The sequence below is a fragment of the Lineus longissimus genome, chromosome 13 (assembly GCF_910592395.1).
Source record: "Lineus longissimus chromosome 13, tnLinLong1.2, whole genome shotgun sequence".
In the NCBI taxonomy this organism is placed as follows: domain Eukaryota; kingdom Metazoa; phylum Nemertea; class Pilidiophora; order Heteronemertea; family Lineidae; genus Lineus; species Lineus longissimus.
In genome coordinates, this window is record NC_088320.1 from 7557450 (window position 1) to 7574921 (window position 17472).

General features: G+C 40.5%; 1 protein-coding gene across 8 annotated transcripts in view; it reads right to left on the reverse strand.

Moving 5' to 3' along the window:
- Positions 1–17472, reverse strand: part of LOC135497863 (poly(rC)-binding protein 3-like) — a 210199-nt gene that overhangs the window by 32240 nt on the left and 160487 nt on the right. For all 8 annotated transcript variants that reach the window (XM_064787842.1, XM_064787843.1, XM_064787835.1 and 5 more), the window contains 3 exons: positions 15066–15203; positions 1294–1350; positions 558–674 (listed from right to left, as the gene is read on the reverse strand). In XM_064787842.1, coding sequence (XP_064643912.1) covers positions 558–674; positions 1294–1350; positions 15066–15155 — 264 coding nt within the window. In that variant the 5' untranslated portion in view covers positions 15156–15203. The remainder of the gene's footprint in view (positions 1–557; positions 675–1293; positions 1351–15065; positions 15204–17472) is intronic.

Below are 17472 nucleotides of genomic sequence, written 5' to 3' on the forward strand. Positions count from 1 at the left end.
AATGGCACTTTGAAACATATCAATGTACGTTTCATGTCAAAACATAACACATTGCCGCCATGTGCGACCTGAAGGTCTCACGCCTGCAGGTGACGCCGGTGATGGGTTTGATATTGAGTACAGATCACTGCGATCACCGATCTTCGATGCAGGAACATGCGATGACCACTGCACACAAGCAATTGTTGATACATGCGATCATGATAACAGTAAGCGTCCCGGCCCAACACTTTTGAAGGGCCTACTTGGGCATATGTTGGTTTTTCATACAAAGACGGCTTCCAGCAGGACCGCAACTTCTCCATGCAGAATTAATGAAAAAATATTGAACTACAATAACAATGCACTAGAACAGGTTGCACCATTGGGCCTACCTGAAATTTGCAAGCCGTGTCAAAAACAGCCTCGCAACACTGACGACAATCATTATCAGAGATCAGCGTAAGTGTGATACAGCAAGTGGTGGCCCCTGGTGACAAGTAGGGGTATTATCCTCTTGGCCAGCTAAATCCCACGCACGAGTTGTCTATTTAACAAATGTTGTCTTTGATACGTACCTCTTCAAATTTTCTGGCGATCATGGAAAATGCTCGTACAACAGCATCTGTCGATCCCATGACTGTGACGATTCTCTCTGGACATGAGTTATCAGATATATTTATTTTAGCACCACTCTGCAAGAGATTGAGATACACCTAGGGTGAGTATTTGGTGGCCCTATTCGAAATGAAAAAGAATTACCGAATACACATAGGGGGAAAATATATAGAGTTTGAGGAATGAGAATAAGATAATGTCTTTATTATTTGCATTAGGTTACTCTTGACCCGAACTGTTGCCTGGGTGATGTTGAGAATCTTAGCCGGCCCTATCCTATTTTATGTTGTAAGCTTACAATACTGGTGTTCTGTTGTCTAATAGTATGGGAAGGCCAAACTTTTGGCCACAATGCCCAAATGATGATGTTGATGAAGTAATTAACGGGAGGTACTGGTTGTCTCGCCAATAACGCAAAGGTACGCAGGCCAAAACGTGACAAGGTTTTGGGCAAACGGCCAGCGCTGGCCTAGCATGCCTTATTGTTCAGGGCCTGATTGGTCAAAACAAAGTTAGTCACTAATACTGGCGTTAACTTGACTTGGTGTTGTCTCCTTGAGTTAAGCCATTAGACTTAGCACCAAGTTGAGTTAATGCCAGCATCAGTGATAACATTTGTTTCGAATAACCGGATCCTGGCGTAACATCCCAGCTCCGTAGCCATCCTCTAGAGGGAAGACTTGAAATGATACTCACATCTTCTCTAAATCTTTTGACATTGTCGCCTTTCTTCCCAATAATACTTCCAACTTCCTGCAAATACAAAATACAAACAATCATTACTAATACTGAATTGTATTCACTCAATAAAACCAGCAGTAGCCACTACAGATTAAAGTAGAGACAAGGCAAATCCGGTTACCAATATTTCAGTCTGTCCAATCTCTTATGCCACCCAAATAGGATCCTCTTCTCTCCACCTGAGAACTAACTCCAGCGTTTTTTTGTTTCATTCTAAAACTACAATTCATTTTGCATTGAAACTTGTGTAGTGTCCCAAGAAGATTACAAGGGCAGACTATGTGAGGTCCATGTGATTGAAAAATGGGTCCACTATATACTGGTTTATATACCGTATACTCATTTTTCTGGGGACGAATTATCCTCGAGGACGAATTTTCTGGGGACGAATTTTCCTTGGGGACGAATTATCCAGGGACGAATTTGCGGGGACGAATTATCCGGGGATGAATTTTCCTGTAACCATTGTGGACACTCTATATGGCAGAGTTGGTGAAATGCACTGAACAGAGGCATCTAGATTTATGGCATGTATTTCTTCAGAGGTATGAGGGAAGGCTACCGACAGAGTACCTCTGATAGTTCGGAATGCCATTCCTGTACCACCGGCCACCACAGCCTGACCTTCAAAGCAACAGCAAAAGTCCACCCGATCATGCGTCAGCGAAAGTATTTTAAACTGGCCACGGCATTGGACTAATCAAGAGCTAGGTATCAACACAAGGACAAAGTGATATGCTAGCGATGAGGCTAATAGAGTCTCGGTCGTAAAGAGTTAGCATCCAAGACAAGTGATTGCTGCAGATCGATTCGGTAATCGTGAAAGACAGGTTAATAATTGGTGGCAGTCGGTTGACGTCACAGATCGTGTCGTCGCATACGCGTCAAGGGTTTATCGGTCAGGTGGTGTGCACGAGGGACAAAGTCATAATTACATACATCGCTTTCTACTTAGGCGTAACACCGAGAGGTGACACAATACGCAGGTGGAGTAATTAACCCCTTGCCTACGGAGAAACGTTTCTAAAAAAGCCGCAGGCCGATTTATCACGATTCAAAGAATTCTCGTAAACGATGTTGTTTTGAAAGACTCCTGAGTGTATAGTCAACATGGAAGTATCAATAATTTTTGTGACTTTATTTTTGCAGATCTCAGTTATTTGTAAAATCAACTAAACTAAAACGGCAGTGAAAACTTTCCACTTTAGAGTAATATAGAAAATACAGAAAATGACACCGCCGAAAAGTTCCAAACTTTGATAGATGAAAAATCGATTTCAAATCTTGAATTCAATGACTAGCACTCTTCACCATGTCATTGAACCTCCTCCTGACAATGCTCCATTCACTTAATTTTATCCTCGCCACTAAAATAGCCGGAAAATTAATTGTGTGGATTGATAGTAGCCAGGGGGTCCGAGCGCTGATCGCGTCTTATCGGAGCACACCATTTTTCATTATTCGCACGTTTGAAGTTGTTCGTTGGGTGCCCTACGGTGCCATTAGGATGCAAGAATCCCCTCTAATGACTCAGCCAGTCGAAATGTCATACTGTGATGTAAGATCAGTCACTTTAGAGAGCAATATCTTCATTACTTAAAAGTTGCACTGGAAGACGTCTCTCACCAAACGCTGCGAGGGTGGAGCTAAATTGTAGACCAGAACCAAGGCCACAGACGAGATTTTGGCGGGGCGAACAAACGGTGTTTGGTGCCAAAATCAATACCGACATTGAGGTAGCTATTTCTATTCTAGAACACCTCAGATTAAACAATGAAATATGACTTGGAATGTTTTCTGACTGCTTCCATATTTTGAACCAATGCAAGCGGTTTGGGTTGCCTAATCATAACCGCCGATTTCAAAACGAGGCTTCATTGGTGAATAGTGCATAGACACTGTAAACAGTGCTTCATTGTAAATCAAGGTGTTTTAGAATATCATGTTAACTCTTTCATGGACAATGAGATTGGTTTGACTCTTGAATCACGTAGTCACTTCTTAACATGAAATCGACATGTTAAAGTAGGCAAGGATTCCTTAATGCACTACGGATGTTCGGAACAATGGCCCGACATGGCACGTTGAGCAGTAGGGGTTTAAAAGGAAGTAATCATCTTTTTCACTGAGACACATGCAGTAATAATGTAATTGAACCACGGAGAGATAAAAGGAATTTTAATCAGCTATCAATCATGCTCGATGCACATTCTGAAAAACTGAAAACTGAACATGATAGCGACAGGGCGGTTGACGAACGAGAATAGGCTCCACTTCTGCCAAATAGTTCTAATCCTTTAAATTCGTACCCATTTGATGCAAACAGCACAGCAGTTGTCTGGCGATAAAATGATAGGGTGAATTTTTTATAACTTTGTTGAGAGAAAAAAGTCACTTTCATGAATTTCATTATCATTTTGGGACAGAGGAAACCAGCACTTTAAGGGTTAAATGAATTACGGTAAACGGTTAACTTTTTAAGGGCTATTAAAGCTAATCCTTTGAATAATGGAGTCTTCGAGAGATGGCTAAAGGACCACTAGCTGCAATAATGGGTTAAAGCGAACTTTGTATGATGAATACAATGGCCATTGCACGCCATTAGGTATCAAAGCAGTTGATGCCTTATCAAGTCATACAAGAGTTTCCTCATGGAACCCTATTGCAGGCCCTATTGCAGGCCCTAATGTCTGCATGTTTATCAGGCTGTGTCTCGCTAACTGATCTGCGCCGGACTTATAAACAGGAAATGATACGGTTCATTTCACCGCCCAAGAAAATGAAAAAACTTGGCCGATGCGTTGGTCCTGAGAAATCCCCTTAAGATATCACCATTGGGTACAACACAATCACTATAAATACCTCATTATTACTATTCTATATATCGCCATCGCAAGTTTGGATTTGATTATGGTTCATATCAAGCTTCTGATTGGTTGAATATGATTTGTAATCATGGCTTTGATTGGCTGATAATGTGTGCTATACCACTATACAATAACAGTCAATTTTCATTTTTATATCCAATAAACATGGACACTGTCGGTCCTCATGCCAAGTGACAATCAAAACATGTAGCTACCATAAACCGCAAATCTTTCACACATCTTTTTTTTTCGATTCTCAAAAAGATCTTCAAGGCTATGATTTTGTCAGATTAGGACATTTCTATTGTATTCTTTTTAAAATTCCCATTGTAATTTTCATTTTAAAATCCATCATTTTCGGGAAGCAGTTGTTGCAGAAATCCAGGAAGACGAAATTTCCGCGAAATAAAAGAAACACCCTCAAGAATTTGGTGGTCAACAGCACCTGAAGCCATTGATGGATTTCTCCCAACCAAGTTGTATATCTTTCTCAAATTTGTCGTCAGCCCCTTTACTGTAAAAATTCCTAATTACTTGCTGCAGACGAGTATCACGACAATTCGACTCCGAGAGCGTTAAAACCACGAGAGCAGCTGTACTGATCAGTATATCGAAGCTTCACATAAATTAGGCCTATCAATTGTATTTTTCCACAATAGCATCATACATCACCTAAGGGCAACAGCTTTAGCAGCGAGGTGTACAATGAATAGACGAGTCACACATGTGACAGGAACAAAAAATGTTTTAAATTTATCCCTCTTGTGTCCTGGTTGTGCAACATACTGCGCAGATGCTTTTTAGCGGGTTTTGCTGCATCTGGTTCACATAGGCCCATTACATGACGTGATATATAGGCTTTATGTACAGGCACCCTTCGACCGGCTTAACACAGTAGGCCGACACGGACCGTTGATCTCTGCCGCACCGCACTGACTGCCCATGAAAACTTCTTTGGCTGTTCAGTTTTCAAGAATCCATTATTCAGTTTTCAACAATACTTTATTCTTTTTTCAACGATACATTATTTAGTTGTCAACAAGGCATAATACATTATTTAGGTTTAAACAATACATTATACAGTTTTCAACAATACTTGATTTAAATGTCAACAAAACATTATTTAGTTTTCAACAATACGTTACTTAATTTTCCACAATGCATTAGTTAGTTTTCAAGAACACATTATATAGTTTTCAACAACACTTGATTTAATTGTCAACAAAACATTATTTAGTTTTCAACAATACATTACTTAGTTTTCAACAATACGTTACTTAGTTTTAAAAAATATGTGACTTAGTTTTCAACAATATTATTATATATAAAATTATGTAGTTTTCAACAATACAATATTTAGTTTCCATTCCCAGCATCACTGTTTGTTTAAGGATTCGTTATCAAAGTGAATTTGACGCGAGTGTAAGATGAGCAGGAAACTCAGTGAGTATCCCATGAGAAGATAGTGGTAGAGCTCATAATAAAGAACCCAACCAATTAGCAAAGAGACGGCCACTTCTTTCGAACAAGAAGCAATTCCCGCCTTGTAATTGGACGAGTCATGTTTTTGTCAAAGCCACAACAGAATCGCCCCACGAGGATCAGGTGTAAAATTAAGAAATAAACTTGACCCGCGCTTGCGTGTCCTTTTCCAGCCAATGCAATAGGGACTTAATCATGGCACTTAAAAATTACCTCCATTTGGTGTTTACATGGAGAGTACTATGCCCAGGATCGAACTGTAAATGGATACAACCCACCGTCACTGACCGACCAGAGGAAATGCTCATTACTGACACCACATCGTCATGACAACAACAGGCGACATGACACCTCAAATAATTCGTCTATTAAATGACTTGAAAATATATTGGCAGTCATGTAGTGAGGGTATCAAGTAATAATGTCAAGAGAGATCTCAACAGCGCGATTGGGAAAGGTCGGGGAGGCGGGCAATCCAGGGTGGGAGTCCCTGGGGCGGTCTGACTCAAACAAGATGTACGGCATATCAATGACCGTGCCTTTGCTTCATGATGAATTTCGTACTAAGGATGGCATCTCTGAGAAGAGAGAGCAATGCACGGAGTCAGAATGATCACGGTGCGATGTATTCCAGAGTTTAACCCCACGAAGAACGCTAGAACTCGATGTCAAAAACGACTTTTACAAAGTTATGTCATTTACCATCCGCGTTCCAAGAAAGATGATTTTGAAGGGATTTTTCCTTTTTTCTTTGGCTGTTTTATATATTCTCTTCGAGGAGAGAATGACCCATAGTTGTTATTCATATTTGCCAATACATGCAATAAAAGCAAAAATTAATCGCATCCCCGCACTTGACTTAGCAAAGTCGCAAATAGGCTGCGACTTAGGTAATGATATAAGCCAGTGAAGCTTGTACGTCTATTACCAGTCACTGCCTGTCCAATCTCTGCCACAATTAAGATTTTACAGCCAAAGAGATAAAGGCCAGACAAGGATGACAAAATACTCATTTGATGTAATGGCCATTCTGATCGAAACAGCACAAGAAAGAACCCGAGAACGTCGGCCTTCCCAGCGCCAATCATTGTCCGTTAATCTCCTACAATAGAGATACAAAACTTCAATCAGCGCTAAGGTGCTTACGACAATCTGATTTTCACTGCGACGTATCTGTAACGCTTTGTTATAAGAAATCAACTGGATGCTGGGAAGATGAGCATCACTTGCTGACGAAGTGTGATTAGATGATCTGTGACAAGCAGAGGGCGGTGTCAGTAAATAAACTAGTAATGAGTTAGGCTTGCGACATCGCCGTCTTAATAAGGTGCGGAAGAGGGGACTAATCTGCTCATGACATTTCTCGACTGATTCCTTGCACCAGCGGATGACCAGAAAAAGTATCTCAACGTCGGGACTTCAACCTCCTCCTCGGGGGCTTTCTCTTATTTAGTTATTTCTACTCTGATGACCATGCTGCAAAATACACTTTCATTGGCTGTTCATTGAGCCGTCAGCATGATACCACATTCTAGAAACAAAGTTATTTTTGCCAATTAAAGATTGGTAGTTATCAGATGGCGAAGCAATCTGTGCTATCCTCAGCCGATTTCGAAAGTCCGATTTTCTGAAATTCGCCTCGCTTTTCAAATCAAACCGTGCGAGAAGAGTAACGGCCTGAAAGATTTGATATCGGTCAACAACAAAATCTTCCCAACACCAGAAATCACAGAAGATACCAGTTTTCAATGTGAAAAGAAAAGTGGAGGAATAAGACTCAAGCTACTCTCCGTTCATCCTAATCAATTAAACACAGTAATTCATCTCATCTAATTAGCCGATACACCCTAATTATCTAATTGGTCTCCTCAGGAATTCTGGCGCTACATGATCTCAAATAAGAAACACTCAATCAGGATGAAACAAGACAAGATTTTTTTATTCATCATACATGTACTGATATTTGACTTTATGGTCCAGACTAACGACTTTAGTAATAACAATATAATTCAACATATGTTAAAGGAAACCTATCACAAACGCTTAACCAATTACCTTGCTGGGCAGAGACCTGTATTCATCCACGACCGGAAGTGTGGCACATAGAGCTTATCAAAATGTCAAGTTGTGGTAAATACATGGCTGGGATGGACCAAAGTGGAATTAATTCTCAATCTGTGGTTGATTCTTAATCTACAGAGTCAGGCCATCACAGAAATATGCTTTTTGATAATATATTTAAGAAAATGTGGTCTCACTGGTCAGTTTAGAACTTGTACTTTGACAGGGCCATATCAATGCGCCAGTGACGTTTTGATGGATATGGTGTACGGAAATCTTTTTTTCTCAGGCAATCGGTATTGGAATTTTTTAAAACTTTATTATGCTATTGGCAAAGGGTTCTTCTTGACACATATAAAATTTTGTGCAGATTGATTGGTCCAATGAGTACTTTTTTACCAAAACCTATGCACAACAATGTACACGTAATGTACACATGTTTTAATAGAGGACTCTGGCCTGCAGCTGTAGTCCCGAGTTTTTTTTCTGGACTGGTTGTGTTTGCAATGAATTTTTAAACGGATGAAAACAGTGGGACAGGATGAGCTGGGTTTGATGAGAGTCCAAGAGCATTTTGTGAAAATTACAGCGATATGCAACCTTCCTCAACATCTTGGAGCAAACTTTAGACAACAGTCAGGTCTGTCGGCTCAAATGGCAGATGGAGCCAGCACCACCGTGTTGGAAACAAGAAAGTTACCGCCGATGCCGCACGGTCATAAGACCAATAAAACAACTGATGTGTGAAATTACAATAATTATGCTAATCTACTTTGATAGAGACTAAATTGTGGTCTTCATGGAAGGTTAACCCCTCGGGACCAAGGCGACAGGAGAATGGGTAGACAACTTGTCATGTGCAAGTCAATGGCACAGCTTGACACGGACACATCTGTGAATCTAACTCCATCACTGATATACTGAGATAGAACTGCACATGTGTTTCTGATTCATAGCGTTGCACATCCTATCAACAACTTGTGACCAAGCCTCCCATAAGTTATCACACCATATGTGTCATTTAAATTTGTTACTTCCTGTCGACATTTGGCATGTCTTGGAAACATGTTTTTCAAAAAACTGGTCGTAGGTGATTTAATTCAATTTTGTGATATTGTGTTATCACAATTTAATTTTACAGAGTTGTTTGAATGCAAAATCAGACCAAACGCATTGCCTGCCTGTCTCCTTACGAGCTTCATCCCCTAGTGGTTGACACCGCTGGCTACCACGCCAGAGGGCTGAGGTTCGATCCCGTGGAGAACACAGGATGGTATTTCTGGATGAACTGGCCTGTCTCAAGGAACTAGAAGTCCTGGTTCTTCACAGTCCTTAACATGAGACTTAAAACTGAGGTTCCTTGTATGTGGTGTCTATGTTAGGCCAAGAAAAAGGCCCCACCAAGTGAGAAACATGGGTAGCTTGAATTGACTCTATCACTGGTGGAAGACGTTGTCACTAGGCCAATAAAGTCAACCGGGGCCTAACTGTACTCTAAAAACGCCCATCTTGCGTTGCAGGAGGAACACTCCCTGGAGAAAACCACCTCCAATTCCAAAGCAAGGCTGCAGAAGGTGACAAAGAACTGCCAGTCTCTCAAACGACCACAAAGCATCCCTAATCTAATTATAGCCGAATCCAAAATCATTCTATAGGGCAGCGTAATTATAAACCAATCAATCGGATTAACGATACGCAATAAATCGCTCGCATATTGCTTCAGAAACGTCCCGATATGCCATGCAAGTTAAATGGGCGAATTACGCCACGCGTATACATGAAGTGAATGGCGTCCACTCACCATCGACAATTCATTACATCCTAATGGGGTTAGTGCATGGGTAAAAAATATTTCCTTTTCGTACAATGTAGTAATGACTTAAGATTTCTTAGCGTTAGAGTTCAATTACTTCTACTCATTTATACTTCCGCGCAATAATGACTGGTTTTCCATATACTTTTCATTTGCTCATTTTTGTTAATAAATGGTACGGCTGATTCACTTTGGCGAAGAACACTCAATTTTAGTTATATATTCTGTGCAAGTCACCTCACAATCTTTTTTACAAAGCCAGCAACCACCAGCACCTTAGTCTGTCAAACCTCCATGACTTTCGGAGTGGCCCAGCGGATCTATCCGCACCTGTGACTTCCGAGATCCCGGGTTCAATTCCCGGTACACTCATGTGGTAGAGAGTGCGACTCTCTTCGACAGCGTAGATTTCCTCTGGGGTCTCCGGTTTCCTCCTACTTACATTACAATTGCCAAATATTATTCATAGAGCTAATAATGTCCCAGTTGCTGGTCAGCTTTCAACTTAATATATGAACCTCCATGAATATAGGTGAACCATAACTCTAACAGAGGTACACAAAAAAATGAAAAATATTTATCAAGCTGATCGGGTCAGATTCATATTTCAGTAGAAAAACTATACCCGCTTAAAAATACGATATAATTAGTTGAGAATTGAACTAATATCAACACTGGTTGTATCAGGTGCATGGCTGTATCTTTACGGATGCTGGTTGTTCAGGTGTCAAGTTGAAGATGATGGGAGTCCCTTTCCAAAGCTGAGGCTCCAGAAGAGCACACGTGAACAATTCGCACAGACGAATATCTCAAACATTTTTAATCATCTTATGTTTCAAGCTATTATTAAAGACTGGTTCTGGTTCAAATGATTCAATTCCAAAGATGTTTTTTGGCTTTTGTATGCATGCTGCTGTGGTTATAAATACCACACATGACTTCAGTGATTTGTGTGTTTTGACGATACCTGAGCCGCACCTAGAGTTGCTGCCCCCCCCCCCCCCACAGTTTCACCCAAAAATACTCTGTTCCAGCATTTTGATGACAAATCTTCGAATAGGGGTTTGCAATGGGAATTACCTTTTTAAATTCTCCAAAAAATGCTTAAAGGATATTTCACGGACTGTGTTTATCAATAATGAATATTCCTGATTTTCAATCACAAATAAAGAAGTTCATTTCAAAACACCAAAGGCACACCTTCTTAATATCATGAAAAGAAATTGAAAAAATTCCCAGACCAAAAGTATAACACTTTTAATATTCAGGTAGCAGCCCACCAGCTTAGCAGCCAGAGGAAACTGTGTGTAGTTGATACCTCGATATGACTTCACCGCTAAACAACCGCACCATAATTAATTTGCATTTTTTCAATAGCTCTGCGTGGAGCATTGTATCGCCGTTGGCAACAGCTTTAGAAAAGTGCGTTTCCTTCAGCACCAGGCCGTCACACGGACATTATTATTTTGATCTCTGATATGAATTTATTGCCGGCTGCCGCAATGGGTAGGAGACCTATGTGAAGCAGAACAAAATACTTCGGTGGGAAGGTCATGCGAAACTTCACTCAACACTGTTGCATTCAACCAACTGTAAATCTAAATCTAAAATTTTTAAAAGGGGTATGTCGTTCGTCCAAGAAAATAGACATGCAGTTATACGCAATGCCGTAGTGCAGTTATTATGCATGCAAATCTGCTGAAACTTGGCATTTTAGTATTTGCATATCTGCCTACACAACGGCAATTCTGAAATTACATTTCTTACGCAATTTGAAATTTTCAAATTCAATTACAAATTTCAAATTATAATGAATGGTATAGGCCTTTGAGGAAAACAGCACAGTGTAAATTGTATTGCACTTTTGGGCTTAACTGTAGCATAGTTTTGAACGATTTGCTAGGCCTTCTGCACCAAACAAGGAATAATATATACATAACAATAATTGGTTTGGTTTCATTCAAATCAAGACACCGTCCAAGAAAGCGTTAATGTTTTATCTTTCCCACACATTGTCATAATCGAACATAATTCTCGACATAAAGTGTGTGTGTATTTCTGCCGGTATGCACCTCGGCCATAACGGTATAATAAATCGATCAGTAAATCAGTGTGTGCAAAGTCGAGTCGAGCATGCTTAAAATTGACGGGGAATTTATTGCCGCTATCAGCATTATTTTTATTATCATTGATAACTGTAAATTATCATTTATTAATAATAATGCCAAGCGACCTTTTAGCAAAATAATCAGGGCCCAAGATGCTCAGAGTTTTTCAAGGAAGAACCCATTCATATTTACCGGGAAACATCGAGCTAAGTATGTGCTCTGGCACTGCTCTATAAAACCACCACCATTTGCTAAGAACTTGAAATCCAAAGAAATTTACAACTCTTTCATTGAAGTGAATGCCAATTTCAAGGTTTGGGGGTCTGTTTTCTGGAAAACAAAAAACGTACTCCCATCCATGAAATTGGCATTCACTTCATTCAAGTTCGAATTTGTTCAAGATTTTAAAAGTTCTAGCCAAAATGGTGGTTCCCATGGCCAACCGGTTCATCCCCATTTCGCCTATTACCCATTTCGCCTATTACCCATTTTGCCTACATCATTTCAAATGTTTTATGACAACTTCCTTTGGTTTTGTCCTGTTTCGAGCTTCTGACTGACCTGTACCTGACAACACTAATGATCATGTGGTGAGAGCATCACCAAATCAATACAAATAAAACATATTTGGTCAGAAAATGATAGCGAAAAGAGTACATTGTATTATGTGTTTGACACTGATAACTTAAAAGTCAAGTGTCTATTGACGTTGACATTCAAGGAGCTACCAGGTTCAGGCCCAGAGGTGATAAGACATCGAGGTCACTGGTATGACTCTATCACCAAGCACTTATCATATACCTGTATGTACTTGTTTAATTGGTATATACATTTTGAATATGAAGATTAACCCTTAATGGCTGGCGGACACAACTTACATTGAAAACAGGCACAGAAAGCAAGTTTCTCGCTGTTCCATAAGGGTTTTTTCACACCAAATTTTCAGGAAAGGGTGAGGGTTTTCCTTCATATCTCATCTTTCATCGTCAATAAAACAATGATTTTCCTGCTAAAAACCATGAATGCTTAGACATTAGTTTCTCGACCAGAAAACTGAAATATTGGTGAGGTAGTAAAAATAGTCAGTCAGCAGAATTTATACTTCACCCATCAATTTTAAAGGAAACCCATCACGAAACGCTTAAAAAATGCAGAGTTTTGAACGGCCCGGTTAAAACTGCAAAAATAAATAAAACGCCACGAAAATATGAGGGTTTACAGTATGCAAGATCTGTACCACTATCAGATCAATGACACCAACACTCTCCCACCTGCCTCCCATATATGCCGCTAAGAGAATTACGAGCGCATCATGATGTTACCTTCATCTAAAACACCTCGTCAAAGCGCACAATTTATTATATTTAGGGTGTAATCAGTAACAAATGAGGCTGGAGGATGATAGCGTACCACTCCTGTCACCCCCACGTCGTACCGATGAGCATCCTGTGTCATGCGGGATCAGGATATGCCAGCTTCTGCGACATATATCGTAGGTGATGGATGCTGCTGATGCTAGTGGGGATGGAGATTACATCATGGAAGAGTTGGGTGCGGACCAAGACCGGATTAAAGACAGATAGCTTTCAGCTGGAAAACAGCGTAAGACTCGTCCAGGTAACCAAGGGAATTGACTCCCATCCTTGAAATTGGTATTCAGTTCTCATTGCTCTAGGATTACAAGTTCTAGCCAAAATGGTGGTTCCTGTGGCCACCACTCAACTCCTAATCGAACTCAATGTCAAGTTTAAAGTGGCCAATTCTTTATGAACGACCGGGCGCTGGTGTAAAAGATGACCCAAGGGTTGATATTCCTCCGTATGAGTGCAGCGCTTAATGGTGTAGAGCAACTACATGTACTGTATATCCAGATGACGTCGGGCAAAGTCATGCAAAGTCAGGACGTCAGACATAAAGAAAGAAAAAATCTGATTGTTTCCTGTGACATGATCTATTAGATATCAGGCTGTCATGTGCCACTGACCACTCTTGAAAATAATTTATCGGCGTCAGTATATAAGCGGGTACAGGACATAATGTCTGTTGACCCTGTCAAGTGCTATACATAAAATCAAGACTTGGTAAAGACTAGTCGTTCTTAATTCTTGATAAAATTAACCATGAAATCTACATAACTCATTGCAACATTGGTCGAAGTCGAAATTGCCCAAGGCCCCAATTAAAAGTATTACGAGTTAATTTGAACATCATTTCTCCCTGAAATTCGATCCATTCTCCGTGAGATCAGATTTCGTAACAATGATCAGCCTCACTTTGATTTCTTGGCAAGATCTGCTTGTTTCATGCCATGTACACAACTCGTTTATTAATTTAGCTGCATTTGGGCTTCAGCTTTTTGCAATCAACGCCTGAATCCACTGTGGTTAACCGATGCTTTTGTGCCCCGTCAACAGGCATATTGTGGTTGTTAATACAATTGCAGTTCCAAGAACTTCTGGCGAAAATGAATCAAAAGACTGTGAAAGTTGCATCGTTTTCCGCATTCGTTACTGTAGTGGATACGGGCCTTTAGTAATGTCATTGTTCAAAATGGCGACATTGTGTCAACTATGTCGCAGCCGCAGCTTTCAAACCCCTAACACGCCAACAGATGACCTTACACATTCATGTCACCATTTTATCTTTTTAAAACTGTAGTTTCAAGGCAAAGAATTACATGGCGAAAACGCACAATTCTAAAGTGTGATTACACATTCCGTGATATGTCTTCAAATCACATGCGAGAAGACTTTAAAGTGAGCTATTTAACTATTCTCTATCAACATATCAAGCTTCTTCTCATGTTCACATTAAAACATTCCTTTTGAGGAGATCCAGAGCAATATGGTTTGCCGCAATGTGGGAAGATATTTTTTTGAAAGCTGTTTTCAGATGTAACGCACGATTAGAGTCATGGCCAACCACCTCTCCCGAGAAAATTCAGCCACCAACTGAAGACCACCTCTCAACGAGGCCCTCGCATGGACCGTACAGCGAACTGATAGCTTTCTCATTGTGACGAGGCTATGCCAGGATCACTAAGGAGCTAGGTTAAGGTTTTCAAACTCATGTTGCATTTCTGGTTCCCCCGTTTCAGCTGCTACAGTTGCGCGTAAGGGAGGAATCGAAGAATTCTTTTGAACTGTAACAGCTTGAACACTGAAGCCAGAGTTGCAACATCGGTTTGAAGGCCTCATCAGGACTCGTTGTGTGTCCTGGCATAGCCTCGCCACAGTGAGGAAGCTGTGAGTTGGTCCATACAAGGGCTTTGTTTACAGTCCGAGGCTGGATTTACTCGGCGAGGTGGTTGGCCATGACTCGGAAAGGTTGGTGATGCTCGGCGAGGGTGCAGCTGATTTCCCGGGGTGGGCATATTGAAAACAAAAATTGACGTACCTTTCCTTGCATTATCATTCGCAAGGTGACGCTCGTCGACGTGCCATTGATCTGCTGCTGTTCTGGGGATTCCATGTCTATGCCGTTCATTGAAAGTGTTGATGTCTAACCTCGAGTTCTGCCCACTAAGTTCAAGATCTGCAAAGACAAGAAAGATGGAGGTTGTGAGGTAAACAGTGACACAATGAGCTGAAAGATGGAGATTGTATGGTAAACTGTGACACAATGAGCTGAAAGATGGAGATTGTATGGTAAACTGTGACAAAATGTGCTGAAAGATGGAGATTGTATGGTAAACTGTGACAAAATGAGCTGAAAGATGGAGATTGTATGGTAAACTGTGACAAAATGTGCTGAAAGATGGAGATTGTATGGTAAACTGTGACAAAATGAGCTGAAAGATGGAGATTGCATGGTAAACTGTGACAAAATGTGCTGAAAGATGGAGATTGTATGGTAAACTGTGACAAAATGAGCTGAAAGATGGAGATTGTATGGTAAACTGTGATAAAATGATGGCTACATTATATCCAACCCAAGGTTACATTTAAAATCATAGTTTTTTACAATCAAAGGCATCCATCCAGCTTCCACCTGATAAAACCTGATAGCGTTTTCTCAACTTAGAGACAACATCATTAATTGCGATGACATTCTTTTTGCTAAAGTAAATAATCTGCGCGGAAAACATCTTTATTATTTTGGACTTTGGCAATCGCAAGCGATTAATTGCACGATGGTCCATACGTCTCTCTAAGCATCCTACTGTCTCTCCTTATCGTCATAAATCTAGAGATTAGCGCCGCGCTAAATATTGACGCTGATGAAGCGGCCCGACAGCAGCCAAGAAGCTTTGTTTTTATTAATCACGTAGAAACACAATCAGCGGGTTTTTTAGTATTTTCCGTTGACGCGCAACGAAGGCTCGGGCAGAAAGGTACAACAACAGATTTAGTTATGAATTTCTATAAACAACTGCATCAACGTGGCATAGAAATGGCCAGAGAATCAAGTCACAAGAAATGAATTACAACATATTTATTATATTGTAAAGTACGTTGGGTTGTGTTGGGAGGCAGTTTGGGGTTCATCCTGTTTGACACAAACTACACAAGGAATGTGGACGTATACATAATTGTAATAATTTGTACTCTGTTCTCTATTAATTTCTTTCAGCAGCACTGCCTACATTGTACCTGATCCTATGTTCTATTTATCAACCCCACTCATTTGATTGCAGTGCACTAAGCAGTACATACACACTCATGTAGTATGTAATCATTATATGAAACCAGGGAAGAACCACCTAAATCTATGTAATACTAAATCGTTAAATGCTTGGTGCCAATAAAGTCGTTTTGGGAGGTGGTCAGATGAATACTTCCTCTAAATTACTGCTGCCGGTATCCTAGGCCTCATGTAAGCCAAACTCAAAGTACTGTTTAGTAACAGCTGTTACCTGTTGCTCTATGATGCTAATGCATTCCATCCCAGGGCAAGTAGCTGTCAGAAAGTGACAGATCACAGAACTCACAAGATGAATTACCACCAGTAGGACCCAAAGTCCATGGTAAATACTTTCTTCATATACAAGATGTCAAGGCCTACCTCCTCACAACAGTGAAAAGACAGTTGCACCTGCTGAGCGCATTGTTATCAAGTGCAGGGCCTGAAAGACGAAAGTGCAACACTCATCAACCATTTCCTGATGGTGGCTGATAACCGTTAAATTGATTTTTATTGACCTGAGCGCAAAAACTGAATTGTCAGAATATCGTCCAAATGAAAGCAGAAAGAGTCTTAAGGGTTGACCAAGGGCACCACCATTTGGCTAGAACTTGAAATCCTAAAGGATTTAGATTCTTTCAAAACCAAGTGAATCTCAATTTCAAGGATGGGAGTCTGTTCTTTGTTTTCCAGAGATCAGCCTCCCAGGTTTTAAATTTTGAAGAAGTTCCAATTGTTTTAGGATTTTAAGTTCTAGCCAAAATGGTGGGGCTTGTGGTATTCGACTCGATGACTCGACGACGCGATGACTCGATGACGCGATCAAGTTGGAATCTTTTTAAAGAATATCACTGCCTGGACTGTAATTTATACATAGAATCATAAGTGGAGGAAAATAAAAAAGAACTGATCATTACCAACCCCTTTCCAGCTGTTTTCACCGTATCTAATCCGACCATTTTTCGTTTCCTACAAGTTCGCATTTTTGATAAAACCATGCGCCATGTTGCTATGCAAGCTTACCGTCAATACAGCTGAATACACCTAAATATAGCTGGTTCAGATCAACCTCCTACCCAGGTTCTTTACGAGCAGAAATTCCAATGTTAAAATGACACGCGAGTTCCTGGAGACAAGGTTGGCTCTGGATATCCGTTCAGCACGGCAATATTAAATGTCC